Here is a 20,870-nt window from a genome sequence, read left to right on the forward strand (position 1 = left end):
CCAAATAAAGCGAACCCCGAGCAATATGAAACCATATCGACAGGAAGGGCCACTCGGCAATAAAAACGCCACCAACAAAAGACGACGGGCGCCTCGCATGCCCCTGTTTTAAAGTGCCACTATACGAACTAAATCTCGTGTCTTTGGAATCCCACGAAAGTTATGTTACTGAAAGCGTCTTGTCTCACTTTACATTCCTGCAAAATATCTTAGCTCCACCTGACGCGAAAGCTAGAGAAAAGTAATTTTTATTTTTGAGAACTGTGACGTCATGTTAGGCTCCGACGGAGCGCCCGGCTGTCATCTGGCAACGTTGTTGCCCTTGGCGTCTTACGGGGGGGCTCACTTTTTGCACTCCGTAAGCGGAGCGCCACGTGACATATCCTCCCACTTTCGAGAAAACACAAGGAGGGAGAAGACATCTCTCCCATTTTCGCCTCTTTCGATCAGCGTCACGTGACTTCTCCACCACGTGACCCTCCTCGGACGCCGGCGAAGGCTAGGAGAAAAAGTGCCCTCTCCAGAACATGACATCATCGCAATTTGTGGGCTTATGACTGCGTCACCCGCTCCTGGCGTCATCGAAACTCGTGGAGGGTCAGCAGATCTTCAAAAATTGACAGAAATGTACAGCGTTCGCAAACAGGATTGAAATTTCGCGGACAGAATCCTCGAGGCACCTTCTTTTCGTGGAATAAATAAAATAAACGCTGTTTTCAGAGTCCGGAGTGGCACTTTAAAAGAAAGTATCCCCCTATGCCACTTGTACAGACGCCCACGTGTACAGAAGGGTGCGTTCGTTCATTCTACTCGCACAACCTGCGAGGCCGAGTCGTGACGTAAGAGAGTCATCATACGTCACAGATTGCCATCATCATCGCATAGAGGCTGCCGCACAGGAGACCCCCTTTGCTGCCTAGTAAATGCCTATGGCGTCAGCCAAGTGGCCGACGCCATAGTTCTCGGCTGCGCACCATAAGCAAGAGCAACGACGACGCCACACAGGGACACCATAGAAAGGAGGCGATTATATAATAAACACTATAGACGCACTGTCGTTCTTTCAAAAGAAAAAAACAAACAAACAGAATTCCCGCGACAGTTTCCAGCGACAGAAACGCATTCTACGTGCAACGATTCTATCAATTTAAACAATTCAGGCTTCTCGCTTTCCTTTTTCTTCTTGCCATCTCCAGTGGCTCAGTAGGTAGCGTGCGGGCGATGTCACGTCGAGACTGGGAGGTACGTGGGTTTGAATCCCGGTGCCGGCGGCTGTGCTATCTGGGGTTTTTCCTGGGTTTTCCTCAGTCGCTTTCAGACATATGTCGGCACAGTTCCCTTAGAAGTCGGCCCAGGGCGTCAGTCGTGACGTAGCCCACCTCTGTGAGGGCGACAACGGCGTGCCCTTTCACCATCGCCACCACCACCTCTTTCTTCTTCTTCGCCTCAGGCAGATACGACTACTCACTAGGAGATGTTCCGCGTCTCCGTTGTTGAACGCCTCAAGCCCCGAGAAAAAACAACAACATTCGATGCTGAAGAACGTAACTGTGTGTTTTAAGGCGAGGGGCAGTACTATTTTTGAGACGTGAAGTGGGCAAGACTAGCGCTTGTTCCATCCTACAGTTGGCAATACAATTGTATAGTCTACAACTCCGAAGCGCGTTCCCTACACAAAACTCTAGTGCAACGAACCCCGACGTGGTCAGATGGAAGACGTTCAACACCTCGCCCCAGGCGGCGCGATGCACTCACTAGCTATCTTGCCAGGATATGATAAGAAACAAACACTTTCTTCTCATCTCCTTAGATGTTACGGGAGCGGTTCCACTTCAAAAAGCTCTCTGATACTGTGCGACTATCTTGGTCAAATGCAGTCTATAGTGAAGGACCGGAAAATGCGTCTGGTATTCTTCCCTCTCCGTTAGTCATCCCGCGTTCTAATAGAGGGTTCGGCTTGTGTTTCTGCGGGTAGGAGCACGAGTTTTCCAGCGGTAAAGATCTGAATCACCGGTGAGTCCCATCCGTGTATAGTAAACTTGGTGGTGGTGGTGGTGGTGGTGGTGGTGGTAGTGGTGGTGGTGGTGATGTTGGTGGTGGAGGTGATGGAAGTGCTTGCCGTAGTCGGACACTCTTAGGCGGGCAAAGTCACTACTATCCCAGGGGGGATCATGTGCCCTGGGTTGACCTCACGGGAACTGTGCCGACATTTCTTGTTAAACCCCCGCTTTAGGAAAACCCAGGGAAAAACACCCAAACAGCCCGGATTCGATCCCGGGGCACCTGTATAGTAAACTTAACGTCGATAGGGCGTGCAACGTCTCTTTGTCGTTATTTCTATTCCAAATAGACAATTGTCCACCGGGAAGAATGGCTAAAAAGCAACCGCCTTGGTGGCATAGATCCATAACCAAAAAACCCGAGACTGTGGACCAGAAAAAAAGATCTGAGTCCTTCTTGCCCCAGGGTCTCGAGCTTTTCGTTGAAGAATTTGACCGCCTTGAACGCTCATGTAGCGCGATATGCTGCCTCGTTTCACCACGTCATCGTGCTGTTGTTTTTTGCGGTTGAGTGTCGCAATACGGTATCGTTGTGCGGTAGAGCAGTGGGGTACATTATAGCATATTGCGGTGAAGTGTCCCAATCATAACCACTAAAGTAAAGTGTTGTTGTTGGTCTAAATGGGTGAGAGGCCCTTTTCTTTGTTTTCTTTTCTTTATTTTATTCTTCTTCTTTTTTCAGTTATTTCCGAATCTACGACCGTGTCCGTCTGCTCCCTCAGCGGATACCCTATGGGGTACTGCATGCAGTATGCGTAACACCCGCCTTGCATCCTGAATCGCCGGCTGCATCCTTTCTTTCACGGCCACATTTCTTCGTGCGAAACCGATCCCCTTGATGAGCTAGAGATATGCTTCGCAAAGCTGTCGGTATTCATGAGCGTTACCCACAGTTGAGGGGCATACTCATCCAAACTACACGCAAGCTGTTGGTCACAGAATAGGATGCAATTTCTTTTCAGCCACAAAGCTGGACCTGAAGGTCCCCTGACACCCCTTCCGTCTACCCAGTGATGTCTCATGTCTATCATAATTACGTAGAGTGACGTGACCGCCTCGAGAACCTTGTCTTTCATAATTTTCGTGAAGAATGATGACGGTACGCTTCTTCTATAAACGACATCCTGGCTAGTTTTGAGCAGCAGCCTGAACACTTCTCGTTATTAATTCATCGGATGCGACTCGGTGTGACTTTTACAGCTCAGTGGCGTTACCGCTTGAGATAAGTTGACCCTCCTAGCTGCTGTTGCTGTTGTGCTCTAGAAGATATAGAGCACATTCTTTTCCATTGCCCACACTACCAACCTTCGCGAACTACACTCTCCGGGTCTCTTAATCAGCTGGACTCTCGCCCCCCCCCCCCTCCCTCTCTCTCTCTCTCTCTCGCAATTGCTTGGTCCCTGGCCAAATCCAGTCCACCAACGCTCTGTCCTCAAAGCTCTGTTACCTTTTTGGACACCATAAGACTTAGATCCTTATATATATTGTGACGGGGTTCATTATTTCATTCCCCACATTACCATCAGCAATGTCCCCTGGCCATGAAACTCCCCATTCATCACCCATCATTCATCATCTCACAATAAAGTAGTTGTATTTTCGTGGATATGATCAAGATGTCTGAGTTGTATACAGTCTTTTGAGTGCGTTTCAACTCCAGGACAGTTAGCTAAGCATGCAGTTGAGTCAGTTGAATGAAATCGCGAGGTTCCTTTCGCGGCATACATGATTCTGCGAAATGGATTCGTCTTTTGCAATTTGATGCTCAGGTATACGAAGGGCAGTGACAACGTTCATGCTTCGCAATGGGTTTTTAGTATACTACAACACATACAGTCTTTTCGTCCCATACCGATACTTTCCTCTACCGTTCAGTCACCACTCCTGCCTTGCGGCGAATTTGCATTGCTTTCCCTTCAGCCACAAACCAGCTATCATAAACGCGTCGAAGCCACACGTTTTGCTTTGAGCTGCAAACCGCGAATAAGGTTACATTCCTGTTCCTGAAAAGATTTATTTTCCTGTTCCATCCTGTTCCTGGAAGCATTCTTGTTGCAACCCATTGGCGGGATCTTTTTATTATTATTATTATTACATTCTGTTCCTGGAAGCACTCTTGTTGCAACCCATTGGCGGGATCTTTTTATTATTATTACTATTACATTCGGTTCCTGGAAGGTTTCTTGCTGCTCCCTGTTCCCAGAAGTCTTCTTGTTGCATTCCGTATCCTGGAAGCTTTCCTGTTGTATCCCGTTCCTGGGACATTTTCTGCTGCGTCCTGTTCCTGAAAGCTTCCGTCTTTCGTCCTGTTTCTGGAAGCATTTCCAGGTGCGTCCTGACCCTGAGAATTTCCTGTTGCATCCTGTTCTTTACCGCGTGTCCTTCGAAGATCTCATTGCGGCAATGGAGTAGTTTCAAAGTATTTTTTATTAGGGTCCTATACACTAGGCAAACTTCACTCGCATGAGGAACGTTATTGAGGCCGTCGTCACCCACTAGCGCAGCAGAATGGTAGCAGGGCCGTGGTTTCTGGCTCTCTGGAGGTGCGGTCGCAGCCAAAAATAGTTACAGCAGTTCCCGAAACTGGCGTCAATTATGTCGTATACCCTAAGCAGATGGCAAACTTAAGGCCCTTTAGCGGAACGGCCGTTACCTCCTCCTGTTGTCAAACCATCATTTCGAATGACATCGTTCTCTGCCATCATTTGTTGAAAACGGGAGGCGTACACTTTTTAGTGACAATTTTGCAGCTAATAATTGCCACAAAAAAGGCGTACGCCTCCTTGCAAAGATGTCATTCGAAATGATGGTTGAAATGCAGGTGAAGTAACGGCCGTTCCACTAACGGCCTTAGGTTAGCCGTGTGACTAGGATACTAGTTTGTCAGTAAGGGACAGCGGCTACGATTGCCGTAGCGTAACCGTAGTTCTTGCACCATGTATCCGCTACAACGCAGCAGTCCACCATGTTACTCCGCGGATTCCCTGCTCATGCACTTTCAAGCAAATGATACACAGCTACCTGAGTGGTCTACATTACGTTCACTGTAGCCGACAAACTAAAGACATAAAAGACAATTTTGGTACCGGGCAAGGGGTTCTACCTTCACAGTGACACATATGCTGGTGGCCCACAACGGTTACAAGTTATCAGATTTGCGGTACTACAGTTTAAATACAGTACAGTACAGTTTTAAATTTGCTCATCAACTTACCAACTTTGTAGAAGTGTGCACGACAAGGCCCACATCCCGCGTTCGTACTAAGTTGCGAAACGCTACGATGTCTAAAATGAGTAGCTGGACAAACGTCACGGGTCAGGTCTACTGGGAGCAACTTGTAAGTCTTTAGGGTTCATGTTGGAGATGCACCCTGGAAGTCCAATGATATGTCATACTTCAGTGTCACACGCACATCTACCGACCCCTCGTTTCACAGATAATGCCCTAGATAATGCCCTAGTGCCATAGTGCCTAGTGCCATACTAGATAATGCCCTAACGGTTACACTTTCCTCATTTGCAGGTGTATTCCAGGACAGTGTGACGTTCAGAAACACGATGGCCCTTGACCTAAACGGCGTACTCCACAAGATGGGGCCGTGGCACGTCCCCACGTTGGCCTTCCTCTTCATGCGCGGTTTCCCCCTCAGCTTTACGATACTCCTCCTGTCCTTCGCCGCCCCCAAGATGGATCATTGGTGCGCTAGGCCATCGGGATTCGAAGAATGGACGTCGGAACAGTGGCGGAATTTTGCCATTCCCATGGAAATGCACAAAGGAAAAATGAAGCCAAGCAAATGCGCCATGTATCGCATCGAAATTACAGATTCCGGGCCCGTGGCTCTCAACGAGACCCTGTCCTGCACCGCCTGGGAGTATGACACGTCATTCTACAAGTCGAATCTTGTCACCGAGGTATAATTCGATTCTTTATGTGGAGCGTGTTTTATTATTACAATAACCCTTGTGTGCGTGCCTGTGAACTCAAAATCGTGTCATCTCATTCTTCAGTGGCACAGCCTCACCTCTCGCCCTTCTTTCTCTCACCACCACCACCCCTCACCATCACACGCATCACCCTCATCATTTTTTTGAAATCATCTTTGTCTTTAATCTATCTCATCTTGCTTTCACCTTTCGTTAGTTTATACTTTATTTCCCCGATTCTTTTCTTTCCTTTTCATTTCACTTTTATTATTTTTCTTTTGTCCTTTTCTTTCTTTTTTTGCGGAATAGCAAGACGACATGCCTTTTGGCTGACCTTTCCTGATTTTTCTTTTTTTTTCTTCTAATAAATATATCCCCCCCCCCCCCCCCTTGTGTAAGAGCGAAACTATGCGAGTCTTGCAATCATAGTGTGGAATCCGTAGCGAATCGGACGCATGCGCTGACGGTTCGTGATTTAAAGCGTTTATCTTCAGATTTGCGGCTGTTGATGTATTCGTTGTAGTCGGCGTAAGTGGCTGACTGGGCGCGGATGACGAGTTCGTGGAAGCGATGCCGTGCAGCGTAACCAGATAGCCGGCATAGAACTTACTTAGGAGTACATTGCTCAGTAGTTACTACTCGATTCTCAGTGATTGAAGCAGAGGCTTCGGTTCGAGTGTTGGATGTATTTCGAACAGGACTTGTTCTTCTACGGGGTACAGTTCTCGTCATTGGCAGCGTATGTTAGGAGTCGGGAAATAACGTGTTACAGAAGGTAGGGCATCGTGAGTCAACTCTGTCGCGGAAGGAAAGATACAACCCACTGGGCCCCTGGGAATAAAGTGAACAACCTTCGTGCTTGCATGCGCTTTAACCGACGTAATGTTGATCGCCTTCACTGGACAAAATGACACAACAACAACACATTTTCCGCAGCTTCTGAAATGTGATTATGTAACACTTTTGCTATATGCACCCCTGATTGTTTTCTTCAGTGGGACCTGGTCTGCGACAGAAGTTGGTACGTTTCCATGTCACAAAGCTTATTCATGGGAGGCCTCATTGCAGGAAACGCGCTGTTCGCCACCTTATCAGACAGGTAAGACAGTTCATCTGGTATGCCTGTGTGACGGATGTGTGTGCTGACACGTCAGTCTGTGTCAGCAATACAATGTGTAGCATTACAAGCACATTACAAGTAGCATTACAGCATGTAGCAATACAATGCAATATAATAATGTGTAGCATTATTGCATGCCACAACTTTGCATTACAAATATTTAAAAAAAAAAGAAAAAAAACCCTTTGCTGGTTCTGGAATTTTCCCCACGTAACCACTAACCTCCTTATCTTTCGCTATGCTTGCCAATTCTTGCCTGTTGTCCCATTTCGTCCACGTGTTCGTGAACCTTCCATTTTTCTGTAACCGGTCTGTAGCCTAGATCACTACGTTCACATAATCCCCTCCACACTCTAACAAAGCAGCCATTCACTCCGGCCGTAAAAGCCCGTACGGAACCTTTCTTCCCTCTGGGCTGTTGACCCACAATTAGCATGAACCTTTAAACACGTCACACCTAACCCTTTAAATACCATGCCAATGATGAGGACGGTGCCCAGAAGAAGAACAGTCTCTGTTCGAAATATCGGCGGCTTCTGTCCTAAGGCAACTCCCTTCCTACATTCTACCGGTTCGCTAGATTTCTACCCATCTGTGTCAGCAATACGGTCTACTAGATTATAGCCGCTCATGTCATATAGACCCCTTCCCACCGCCGCATTTGAAGGCTAGCGATAGCACGCAACTTATTGGACCGGTACTTCAGCTTTCCTTAGTATTTTTGTGCAAGCAGTGTATGTCCCGCGAGAGTTGCTTCTTTCTAAAGTTGATCATGATCATCGGTCTAGGTGTTTTCATAGGAGCTGTTGCTGTCGTCTGCTACGGTAGTCTTACATCCGCTTCTGCGCGTTCAAAATTCAAATTTGCATTGTTCAATCGTGGCGTACGTCTTGCGTGCCGATGAGTAGCGCCCCCTACCAGATCGTGCGGACGGGCGTCTCATAGGAGTTGCTGATTATGACGTGGTCGTTATAATCTAGTAGCTCGCGGTCAACGGTTATCGTTACCTCGCCGTTAGCACTGGTCAACATTGCTATATAGCAATTGCTAATGCGCTATAGCAAATATATTAACACTCCGCAGTGCAGTCCTCGCAGTTCTTATGTAGTCGTGGATGGTGCTTCTGTAGCGATAACCAACCTTCTTGCGTGCTACCCCTGTCACACGGGCAGTCTTGAATGACCATCGAGACCAACGGCCACTGAACATGCGCGTGGCGCCATCCAGAATGTAATGCGTCAACCTGTCAGAGAGCGTTGAAACCAATTCTGTTTGAGAAGTCGACACGTTACACGCTAGTTGGCGCTACGCACATGTTCAATAGCAGTTGGTTTCGAAGATCATTCAAGACTGCCCGTGTGACAGGGGTATTATTGATGACCCTGGAATGACATTTCGTTGTGCTCCTATAGGTTCGGTCGTCGGACTTCACTGCTTTTCGCTGTCATCATTGTGACGCTGTCGGGATTGGCCACAGTAGCCTCCCCCACGTTCCTGGTGTTCAACCTCATCCGCCTGGTAACATCACTGGGAGTCGGAGGCTACCAGAGCACCGCAGTCACTATAGGTAAGAACACACTCCCACTCGCGTTGAGTGTCGAAATGTTACCAACAGCCAGTTACCCACGAGTACGATGTGACTTGACTCGAAGCCGCATCTTGACTTTTGCAAGTCTGCGCCAAGAAGTCTCCCTGAAGAGAAGACGGTTTGTGCCTTTCGTGAACCCTCCCGTTGGCTTATTTCGTCAAGTCGCAGCCTGCTAACTTTACCTGAGGGGGATCTACGCTCAAGTTTGCACTAAAATTTGCTTTGCAGTATGAAAACGCAACATTTCTTTGCGTCAGGACTTATACTATGTACCATACCTGTCATCTGGCACCAGCAGTTGTGCAAAGGCCCTGTAAACAAATTGATGATGCATCAGCCCATGTAAAGGTAGGCTAATTAGCCTCGCTTTACATGAGCTGATGCGTCATATCAATTTGTTTACAGGGCCTTTGCACAACTGCTGGTGCCAGATGACAGGTATGGTACATAGTATAAGTCCTGACGCAAAGAAATGTCGCGTTTTCAAGATTCTGAACGTCATGTGGCCTCCCGAGTCTGCCGTACTGAAGCGTTACCCAAGTCGGGTACAAGGTAGCCCGTGCGCTGACTTGACATTTTCACCACACGTGTCAAGTCGAGCTCGCTGCGTAAGAACGCTTTAAGCCGAGCAGGGTTTCTGAAGTGCATTGGCGCTCTGCCGGGGCATCTGCAAGTCAAGTCGAGATCAAGTCACATCTACGAATTCGGGGTTAAAAAATTAATCCACAGCAAGTTCTGTTTTGGCACTGCCTTGGTGAGCCCATCTGCAATCATGACTTCCGTCGGCAGGCACTGGATCGCGAAGCTTCGGTTTTCAACTTGTTCTCTGACATAGAGGTATCTTAAACCGATATGCTTTGACCGCTGATGCTGTATAGGATTTTCCATCATCTTGGCTGCTGACTGGTTATCACACATCATCAGCATTCCTCTGTCGCCGTATTTCACGAAACTATGTTCTTTCAAGAAAGTCTTTAACCCTCCTTCAATATTTCCGTTAGCAAAGGAAAAATATTTGCACGAAGTCTAGATGCGTTCGTAAATTGCCCTAACTTTAAAGGGGCAGTAAAAAAAAAAAAAAACTCTCTCGGCAAGCCCTCTCGCTCTAAATCGACGTATTTCCAGAGCTATACACACGCGTTGCCAGAAACGCTGGCGGCAGACCGGTATCTATGGGGGGAGGGACAAACAGGAGAATCACTTTATCACCTCGCATGACGTATCCGTGACGTAGTAACATCTGACTGGCAATCAGAGGGTGTAGGTCGTATCCCACATCTGATGCCTTTTCTTCAACAGCCCCTATTCAATTGAAGTTTCCGTGACCCTCCCACGCTTCCCTCTTAGGCAAGTATTTTCCCCGCAGATGAGTGCTTGGGGTGAAAGGGAACGCCCCCCGCGTCGTCAAGTGTCGTCACGCTGACGTCACTCGTACGTCTCCCCGCGCGGGAATTTCAAAACGTGTGGATTTCAGTGATTTATAATTATCGCCGAAGTCGGCAAAAAGTGTAGGATGGATTCGGTAAATTATGGAATGCATACTAGTTATGAAAACAAATTTACGAATAAACGATTGGAGGTCCAACTATCCCTCTAAGACACTGTTGATACCATTCAGTCTTTAATGCCTGTAAATTTCTCACGAAAGGTACAGAAATAGGAAATGGGATCATCGCCCAATGTTGGTAGCTTTGAGGTTGGGCTCATCACAGATTCGGACACCATCCATCGGTGACCCAGTCAGGCACATGGTGCCGCACCTTTTGTATTTTTCGTGGTAAACGCCATTGTTGTACCTGTCTTACCAATAAATGTTTAGGAAGATCCATGATGGGTCCTTTGGAAATGCCTTAGCATATAGGCCAGGGGTCGGGCAGCTTGCGCGGGCAGCTTGGGCTACAGCTGCGGCCTGGCGCAGATCGAGCGCACCAATGAAAACCCGGTGTTTTGCTGGGGGAGTTCCTAAAGCAAAAGTGCGCTCTCTCTGTTGCCTTTCCCGAAGAATGAACCGAACATTTCCCGAATGAACAAAAGGTGTTTGTCGTATTCTCGTACCGTAACTTATTGACAACAAGCAAGCTTTCAGTATCACTTGCACTGGTGGAATGGTCAGCTTGTCATTCAACAGTGCTTAATAATTTCGGCAGGAATTTAGACTTATTTTCGAATGGGTTCAAATCTCATCCGCGGTCCCTGAAAAAAAGTCGACGAGGGGGTGGGGGAAATATGGCCCTTGGAACTGTAAAGGTTCCCGACCCGTGGCATAGGCCTTTTTGGTTCGTTCTTGTGCTTCCTCCTTTCTGCATTGCTCGATTGCTTGTTTTGCTTCCTCCTTTCTAATGCGCTTCATTTTCTCTCTCTCTTCTTTCCTCCTTTTCACTTTTTTTCTGCTTTTTCTTTGATTGCTTCACTTTTCTTCCTCTTTTTTTTTTTCAGGTTCGGGGTTCGTGTTAGCGTTTAACTCTTAAGGAGTTACCATGAGGTTTTTGGAAAGTGTTATGCCGACGCATTTCCAAAGGACCCACGAATGGATCTTCCTAAGGGCTAGCACATTAAAAACGAACTGAAATGAAAAGTTCGACAATGAAGCCTCCTTTTTATATCCCCATTTAGCTATGGAATGCATTTCTACCAAGCGTCGTCCCATCCTGTTGTTGGGTGCCCTGGGATGGATCGCAGGCTGCACCGCGCTTCCTTGGTTGTCGTACGCCATCACAGACTGGGTGATCCTACAGGTGGTCTTGTCGCTCTCCAGCCTAGTTCTCCTTGCGCTATGGTTGTAAGTATTTTTGCTGTTACCCGCCCCTTTCCTCAGACGATGGCGGTCGTGCAGTTTTACAGGACGCGTTCTTTTTTTTTTTTTTTAATTCCATACAACTTTTCTTTCTTTCTTTTTTCAAAAAGCATGAGAGCGGCATAAATGTCGGTTTTGCAGGTGGGTGATGCGGCTATGCTGACATGCTAACAAAGAGATGACGTAACTGTTGGATAACGATTACTTGATTATTCATTAACTAATTTTTTAACTACAGGTTTTCGGGGAAGCGCAATTGGGGTCAGTTACTATTTTAAAAAAAATATACTAGTCTTTTAGGAATCCTGATCAACTTGGTTGAAATATTCATTGCCAAATTTTGCTTTGCAATATCACTTGCGAGACGCGTTGGCAGATTGTACACTCCATTATGTCAGACACTTTTGGGTGCCTCCAAACACTTGGGCAGGGAAAGATAACAGAAACGGTAACAAAAGCGGAAACGTAATTATACCGGAAATATAGCAGGAAACGGAAACGGATGTCGCACAGTTAACCTGAAGCAGAATCGGAAACGACAATAATTTACGGTAATAATTCGGGTACCGCAGGACCCGAATTATTGCAATTCTTCCGCATATCATGTAGATAAATTTATGAAATAAACCTCAATGAAGCAAACTAAAATTAACTGAAGAACTCAAATGAGCTATCACACTGGAGCATATAAGGTAGTAGTATACGGTAAATACAGTAAACGCGTATGGTGACCTGGAAGTTGCAAATGTGAGTAACATTCCAGGAAACCATGTTCATATTAGCTGTTCACAGATACCACGTGCCTATATATGTATTTTGAATTAACGTTGTCTCTTGTATGCATGTATCCCTGGAGTCCTCAAAATAGACTTCAGAACGTAGAGGGATTAAGTTGTGTCACGGTCTCAATGGTCTCTCTCTCTCTTTTTTTTTAAGGAAAGGAAAGAAAGAGGGAAAACAAAAAAAGCTGGAGGTGGGGCGGTACCGAAAACCGAAACGGAAACGTAACAGAAACGAAAGCAACAATGGTGGCAACCGAAACTGAAACAGAAACAAATAAGGGCCAGTAACGCAGATGTGGTAACGGAAACGGAAAAGGTTCCGTTACCTTTCCCTGCACTTGGGGGCTATGGGGTGTAGGAGGGTGGGTCCGGAGCTGTTCCTGTACTCTTATCTTTCTGGTGTGATCCTTCTTTTCTTTGAACGTTGTCATATCCTTATTTTGTGACTGTCCGTGTCATTACGCAACATACACGCAAATGTACCCTTTACCGTGCACAGTGTTCTACCGGAATCTCCTCGCTGGCTGATGACGAAGGGAAAGCTGAGAAGAGCCGAAGCGTCCCTGAACGATATAGCCGCAAAGAACAAGCTTGAAAACATTGACGTGCCAAAAATGGTGGATGAACAGCGGAAATTAGTCGAGGTGGGCGACATTGACATTCTCCCGTGCCACTCTCTCGCACTCACTTCCTAAACCGTTTTCCTTTTTCTTTTTCTTTTTTTACATTGCCACTTACATTGCACATTGCACTTACACTTTCTCATTCTCAGAAAACAAGCAACGCAGAGCACACCGTCTCCTTCTTGGATTTATTCAAAGGGAAAAGACTGAGGAAGAAGACAATCCTCATCTTCATCTCGTAGTAAGTACACAATAAACGCTCCTCGCGTGCCAAAAGGCACACTGCAACATTGTCCTACCCCACTGCTATCGCTTAGTAAGAAACGTCATAACATGCACGACTGACTCCGTCAGGCTTGCGTTGGCTACGGCCAGGAGATAGTTCAGCCTCCATCTGGGGGCTGAACCGCTAGTTCATCATAAAGAAAGGCCATCGGGAACGAGATTAGCAGGAAGTGACGTCATACCATAGCCCTGAAGCAAACTTCAAGAACCTAACCTGAACTGACGCACCTAGATACTAAAGGCCTGCTTATTACCTTCTCTCCCTCCTTCGATTAAGAGTCAGAATTTGTCTGCTACTGCGATTCACCGTTCTGCGAATTCAAGAACCCGCAAATGATTGCAGCTGACCTGGAACCTGCAGACCTAAATATTTAGACCAAAAGTGCAAGACGTTTTTCAGAAAACCAGTTTTGTGAAAGATTGAGACCTTTTTTTGCGATTTATTTCCAAGTTTTCCTATTTAGTACGCGGGGACGTTCAATCACAAGTCGCAGACGACAGTGGATCGTCTTCATGGCCACGACCGCTGAAAGCACGTTCGTGATTGGCGATGGTCGTTGAAAACACGATCCTCATTGGCTGGCTCTTTACTGTTACGTCATGGCGACGAGGAAGCAGGCTTTCTCTATCTAGGTGGTGTTGACTGACGTCGCTTAACGAGGTTAGCAGAAAATGACGTCATACTATAGCCGCGAGGCAAGCTGCATGAACCTAACCTGGACTAACCTCAGTTGGCATGACCAGCAAACCAGGAGACTACATGAATGGGGAGTTGGGGACCCCTTTCTTGGTAGTGACGTGGGGAATGGAACAATGAGCCCCATCGCAATTAGGATCGATGTCCCGTATGGTGTCCAAAAAGGTCGAAAGGTCAAATGAACTTTGCGGGCAAAGCGTTAGAGGGCTGGATTTGGTCACGAGCCCGAGATTTCACACCGAGCCACACAAACAGAAAAATAACCTTTGAGAAAGAAATTTTTAAATTTATTCGGTATGTCCGTATTTTTCACTTTTAAAAGGTTCCTCGAGAGTAAGGTGCCAGGGGATTGTGGCGGCATTGCCAGCGCCATCACATCAAGGCGCGAATAATAAATAGCCTTGCCTCGCTCAGCCCGAGCTCTCGCTCTGACCTGGCAATTCCACCGCCATGTTGTTGTCTGGTCTCGTTAGTCTTCAGTAGCACTACAGTGGTGACCCGGACAATACCTTGGACAATACCTGACGGACCTGGACATGGCAGTCGTCAATTCCTCCGGCTTCTCGGAACTTCCCGCTCCGCCTGTGTCCCAGGTCAGCTTCGAAAGCTCCGCCCACGCCTTGTCTCAGCAGGTTCGTCACCTTACCCAGTTGGTTGCAAACCTTTTATGCCGACCAAGATCATCAACTTCCTGCCGCGCTGACCATCGCGCAGACTCCCCATCGGTTCCTGCGCGTTCCTGCTCCCGAACCTCAAGCAGACTTTGTCACTACCACCACCGTTTCGGCGCCGATGCACGACGCTGCCTCCTACCTTGCTCGTGGTCGCGACAGCCGAAAACCTTTTCCACGACAAGAGCGCCCGAGTCCACCAGCAGCCGCCTTTTCCACATCATTGACCGTACCACCGGGATGCGCTTCCTCGTTGATACGGGCGCGGAAGTAAGCGTCATACCCGCCGACAAATTTTCACGCCGACCCCGACAGCAGTGCTTCAGCCTAAGAGCCGCCAACGCCTCTACCATACCCGTTTACGGCCAACGGTCTCTAACCCTCAACATCGGGCTCCGAAGAGATTTTAGGTGGCTTTTTCTTGTCGCCGACGTCACCCAAGCAATTCTCGGAGCAGATTTTCTCAACAGTTTCAAGCTGCTCGTTGACGTCAACGGCAGGCGCCTCATTGATCGCTCAACGTCCCTGTCAGTCTGCGGCCTTAACCTCCCTGCACCACCATCCCGCGTATTATCTTGCACTGCGCCGGACGTCCCCTTCGCCTCTATCCTGAAGGATTTCCCTGCGTTGACTCAACCACCCGACTGGACGAAACCCGTACAACACGACGTTGTTCACCACGTTTCCACCCGTGGCCCACCAGTTCACTTCCGCCCGCGGCGCCTCGCACCCGAAAAGTTCCGCGTGGCAAAGGCAGAATTTGACCACATGCTTGAACTTGGTATCATCAGGCCATCATCCAGTACGTGGGCTTCGCCGCTGCACATGGTGCCAAAGAAGACCGGCGACTGGCGCCCGTGCGGCGATTATCGCGCATTGAACAAAGCAACCATCCCCGACCGCTATCCCATCCCGCACATCTTGGACTTCTCAGCTCATCTGGAAGGCGCCACCACGTTCTCGAAAATAGATCTCGTCCGCGCGTACCATCAGATTCCTATGGCAGAGGAGGATATACCAAAAACCGCCATTACGACCCCATTTGGCCTGTTTGAGTTCCTTCGAATGCCCTTTGGCTTGCGGAACGCTGCCCAGACTTTTCAGAGGTTCATCGACAACATCATTCGCGGATTACCATTTGTCTACGCGTACATGGATGACCTCCTCGTCGCAAGCCGCTCCCCAACAGAGCACGAACATCATCTTCGGGCACTCTTTACCCGCTTACAACAGAGCGGCATCATTATCAACGCCGCTAAGAGCGAATTCGGAGTCGGAGAACTCGACTTCCTTGGCCACCATGTCAACAGCCAGGGCATCATGCCTTTACCATCCCGAGTCGCTGCCATTCAAGACTTCCCGCAGCCCGTTTCCGTGACCAAACTACGACAATTCTTGGGGCTGGTGAATTTTTATAGGCGCTTTGTGCCATCATGCGCAGCCAAACTGAGTCCTCTCGAGGCTCTGCTCTGCACCAAGCGCTCGAAACACTCTGTGCTGGTTTGGACCCCTGAAGCGGCAGCTGCCTTCCAGGCAATCAAACAGGCAATCGCTTCGTCGTCCCTTCTATTCCATCCTCAACACGACGCCCCAACGTCCATCATGGTCGATGCATCCAGCACAGCTGTCGGCGCCGTCCTCCAACAACGTATCTCTGGCGCTTGGCGCCCTCTAGCATTCTTTTCACGCAAGATGAAGCCCCAGGAGACTCGCTACAGTGCCTTCGGTCGCGAGCTCCTGGCCATATATCTCACCGTCAAGCACTTTCGCCATTTCTTGGAGGGCCGACAATTCACTGTATTCACCGATCATAAGCCCCTCGTCTACGCATTTTCTTCATGCAGCACAAGCTACACCCCTCGTGAGACCCGCCACCTCGCATTCATCTCGGAGTTCACCACAGACGTTCAGCACATCAGTGGTGCAGATAATGTGGTGGCGGACGCTCTCAGTCGCGTCAACTTCATTGGGACAACCTGTCAGTCTTCGCTCCTCGACGCACTGGCCCAGGCCCAATCATCCGATCAAGAACTCGCATCTTTCAGAAGTGACCCTTCGTCTTCCTTAACCATAGACGATGTCGACCTGCCAGGCGCTACACAGCCTGTCGCGTGCGACACGTCACAAGGTCGACCCCGCCCATTTGTTCCGGCGGCACTTCGACGAGAAGTCTTCTCGACCTATCATTCATTGTCCCATCCTGGCATACGCGCAACTCAAGAACTCATTTCTCGGCGCTACGTCTGGCCCTTCATGAACAAGGACATCAAGCTCTGGGTTCAAGCCTGCATTCCGTGTCAGCGGACTAAGGTTCACAGGCACACCCGCCTCCATCCTTCTCAGTTTCCCGCGCCAGACAGCCGCTTCGCTCACATCCACATCGACTTGGTGGGACCACTCCCAATATCATCCGGCTATCGTTACATCTTTACCATCATTGACCGCTTCACCCGTTGGCCCGAGGCTGTACCGGTACCCGACGCCACTGCATCCACAGTTGCAGCCGCCCTCTTGAACACCTGGGTGTCGCGCTTCGGTGTACCGTCTATCATCACGTCAGACCGAGGTCCCCAGTTCGAGTCCGCCCTCTTCTCTAGACTCGTCAACACTATGGGCTGCAAGCGGATTCGAACGACTGCCTACCACCCGGCGTCAAACGGCCTCGTGGAGCGCTTCCACCGACAGCTCAAGGTTGCCCTCCGGGCTGCTCCCGAAACACCCTGGCCAGAAGTCATACCGCTCGCGCTCCTGGGGATCCGCTCCACCTTCAAACCTGACATAGGCTGCGCCGTCGCCGAGCTGGTATACGGCACGTCCCTACGCCTCCCCGGAGATCTCATTTGCCCGTTGCCAGGCAGCACTGCTCTCTCACCAGCTGACTACGTTTCGCGGCTCCGCCGTACTATGGCCGCCCTTCGTCCAGCAACATCTCGGCCCTCGCGTGTGTCCTCGGCCTTCCAGCATCCCGACCTCGCCTCCTGCACACACGTCTTTGTGCGCTGTGACGCTGTACGGAAGCCCCTGCAACCGCCCTACACAGGCCCTCACCTCGTGCTGCGCCGTTCACCCAACTTTTACACCATTCAGCTGAACGGTCGCGAGGACACTGTTGCCTTAGAACGGCTTAAGCCGGCATACGTCGACGCTGTACCACCGTTGCCGCCCTCCTTCTCCGTGGAGCTACTCTACGACTCACCCTCCACGGCAAGCTGTCCGCTCACTACTCCAACTACTCTTCCCCCACCGTCGCCTCCTCGGCTGTCTACCCGACTCAGACCGCCCCGACAAGTCACTTGGGCTCCCAAGCTCGTTTCTGTTCGCCAGCTTCCAGCGCTTGGCTAGGGGGGAGGCCCTGTGGCGGCATTGCCAGCGCCATCACATCAAGGCGCGAATAATAAATAGCCTTGCCTCGCTCAGCCCGAGCTCTCGCTCTGACCTGGCAATTCCACCGCCATGTTGTTGTCTGGTCTCGTTAGTCTTCAGTAGCACTACAGGATCCTTAGCCATTCTTTCGCTCTCGAAGATAGGAAAGGTTCTTGCTCTATGAAGGGCTATTGAAGAGCGGTTGTTTTTCTATCTGCACAATCTCCAGATCACAGAGATATGCCCTAAACCCGCCATCATAACTATAACCTCAAGTATACTCGTGGCAAAAACACCATGTTGTCTTGGTCAGGAGTCATAGGCAACATCATTCTGAGGTCCCGTGACTTCGTTTATAACGTACTCTGTTTGAACGATTGCCTATATATTCTCCCATCAGCATAAAACCAGCAGATGAACATATTTTTGTACTATACTACTACTACTACTACTACTACATGTAACACAACATGTAACATATACATACTACTACTACATGTAAGTCACACAGTGCTCGCGACACGGCAACCTATATCTTTTCGAATTATGAATGCATCGCATAGTCCCATTATCACATCTTAGCGAGTGGTCAGCAGCGAGGGGACTTAACAAATCTACGTGTTTTGCCACAAGGATATCAATAAAACTAATTAGCCGAGTCGAGAGAATTCACAAAACGACGCACAGAAGCAGCAGTCGCGATTTTACAAAGGTTTCGACGCCGGTCATATGGACGTAGCCATTTTTATGATCACGTGGATGCCCACGTTCGAAATGACATGTGACTAGCAGTGATTCATCCAGACACCCCCTACACCCCCTAACACCCCCCCAAAATCTGGAGGAGACTCCCGTAAAATTTTGCGAGATTGCACGATATAAACCACAGCGTGTGACCAGGACATGGCCAAAATATGGTGGAACTGATCAGAGAGTTCGCCTTTGTTGACCTCACAAAGGCGGGCAACGTCACGACTAACGTTCTGGGGCAATGTGGGTCCTGGGCCGACTTCTACGGGAACTGTGCCGACGTATGTCTGACAGCGTCTAAGGAAAACAAAGGAAAAACCCCACACTGTTAAAACAGAACCTCACCACATAGCACGCTGCTAGCCAACCATCATTCCGAATAATATCATTCTGTGTCTTGATTTGTTCAAAACAGGGGGGAGGCGCCTATCTGGGACAAGATAATGTGTCCTAGCTAGGCGCCTCCTCCGATTTTCAACAAATCAATACACATAATGATATCATTCGGAATGATGGTTGGCTAGGAGCGTGCTATGTGGTGAAGTTCTGTTTTAACAGTGCAGACAGCACAGCCGGCACCGCGACTCGAACCCGGGTACCTCCCAGAATGCATTGCAGTCGCCTGGCACGCTATCTTCTATGCAATGGCCTATGGCACTACGCAGCTCTGTGCTCCAGATGCCCTACAGAGTTGGCTAACAAGCCCTAATACGCGGCGTTCTTCACCTGCAGTGGAGCCGAACACTCCGCCTGCCGTTAATCACGCCATACGCTGATGTAAGACTGATGTAATATACCTGACAGATTATCTTTCGTTTCCTAAATACTGTAGCGAAACTCTCTGCGAGCATCTGCTGCGATCAAGTAGTCTCTGTAGTATCTGTGCGTGTGCGAATGAATGTTTCTCGCGTAGAATCCTGCTGGCATCGTGGCGAACAGATTTCCTTCCTGCATAATTAACTTCCGTCCCTCATAATTAGCTAATGAAGGGCATCAGCATTGCAAAATAGCGCAACGGCGGCGCGTGCTACGGTAACACAGTACTGGCGATTACGCTGGCCTGACGCTCGTGCAGTGCTACAATGCGTTGAGAAAGGAGGGAGGAAAATAGCTTTGTTGCCCGTTGAGAAAAAATATAGCGTCTAGAATACTACGAAAGTAATGTTCACTCTTCTTTTTTTTTTTTACCTTTATCGTCAGGTACAAGTTGCTTAGACTAGTCTTCCGTGAGGAACGTTAAATACGGCGTGCCCTGTACTGAGATTTAGGTGAACGTTAAAGAACCCTCAGATGGGCAAAATTAATCCAGTCTGACAACTGTGTCGCTCATGATCACGGTTGTCTCGCCCGTCGCCGCCCGCGTTGCGCGCCGATAGCCAGCGTTCGCTACGCCACGCTAGCTCATCCTACCGGGATCATAGTCTGACGCGATTCGGCACAGCGCAACGAAAACACATCCGGAGATTTTCACATTTTGTAGTGGGAAAGTAGACAAATCTGGCAACTGTACCCGCGTGTTGGAATTCGACTAAGGACAATCCGTGTTCCCATCGTATCTTTGTACTACTGTAATACGGTTGGTACCCTAAAAATGGACATTGATGTTCTCGTTCTTTTGCTTGTCTCTATAATCCACCCGTCGTGTATTATATAGGCACGGATGTTCCTTAACACCTTCGATGAAAGGCTCAATGGGTGACGCCATGTTTGGAAATGCGAGTCCACCGGAGCCCACGCCGTACACAGCTCGCTGGCCACCGCCAGATGAAGAACATTTCTCTATTCCCCCGACGGCGGCTGACGTAACGCGCGTTGCCGCGACGCCGCGCTTCGCCAAGTATCGTCGAACTATGAACTCACCGACGGTGGCTCGCTATGCGCGTTGTTACGACCCGCTCCGCCGGACTCTAAACTGGCCTTTACCGCCGTTGACAATCGAGCAGGCAAGGAGTGCACACAAAGTAATAGAGAAAAGGTATTTACCCCGTGCACGTCATTCCTTCCAGCTCAGCGTTCATCAGAGTTCAGACACTTGGCTGTACTTGTGGCTCAGATAACATCGCCAAGACAGGAACGCGACCGCGACTGGCACCGTGCTTGTCTGGGTGTTCGCCTTGGGCATGCGATAGGAGAATGTGTAGTGGACATAGCTCAGCGTTTCGGGCCTCGAAACTAAACGATTACAATCATCTGATAAGGCGCGAGTTCAA

At 49.0% G+C, this 20,870-nt stretch overlaps 1 protein-coding gene across 1 annotated transcript in view; it reads left to right on the top strand.

The window, feature by feature from the left end:
• LOC135370410 (organic cation transporter protein-like) overlaps nt 1-20,870 on the top strand; it is a 35,689-nt gene that overhangs the window by 7,437 nt on the left and 7,382 nt on the right. The window contains exons 2-7 of the mRNA XM_064604155.1: nt 5,584-5,975; nt 6,983-7,086; nt 8,520-8,674; nt 11,309-11,474; nt 12,771-12,915; nt 13,044-13,135. Coding sequence (XP_064460225.1) covers nt 5,619-5,975; nt 6,983-7,086; nt 8,520-8,674; nt 11,309-11,474; nt 12,771-12,915; nt 13,044-13,135 — 1,019 coding nt within the window. The 5' untranslated portion in view covers nt 5,584-5,618. The remainder of the gene's footprint in view (nt 1-5,583; nt 5,976-6,982; nt 7,087-8,519; nt 8,675-11,308; nt 11,475-12,770; nt 12,916-13,043; nt 13,136-20,870) is intronic.

Source organism: Ornithodoros turicata, chromosome 10, assembly GCF_037126465.1.
Source record: "Ornithodoros turicata isolate Travis chromosome 10, ASM3712646v1, whole genome shotgun sequence".
NCBI lineage: Eukaryota > Metazoa > Arthropoda > Arachnida > Ixodida > Argasidae > Ornithodoros > Ornithodoros turicata.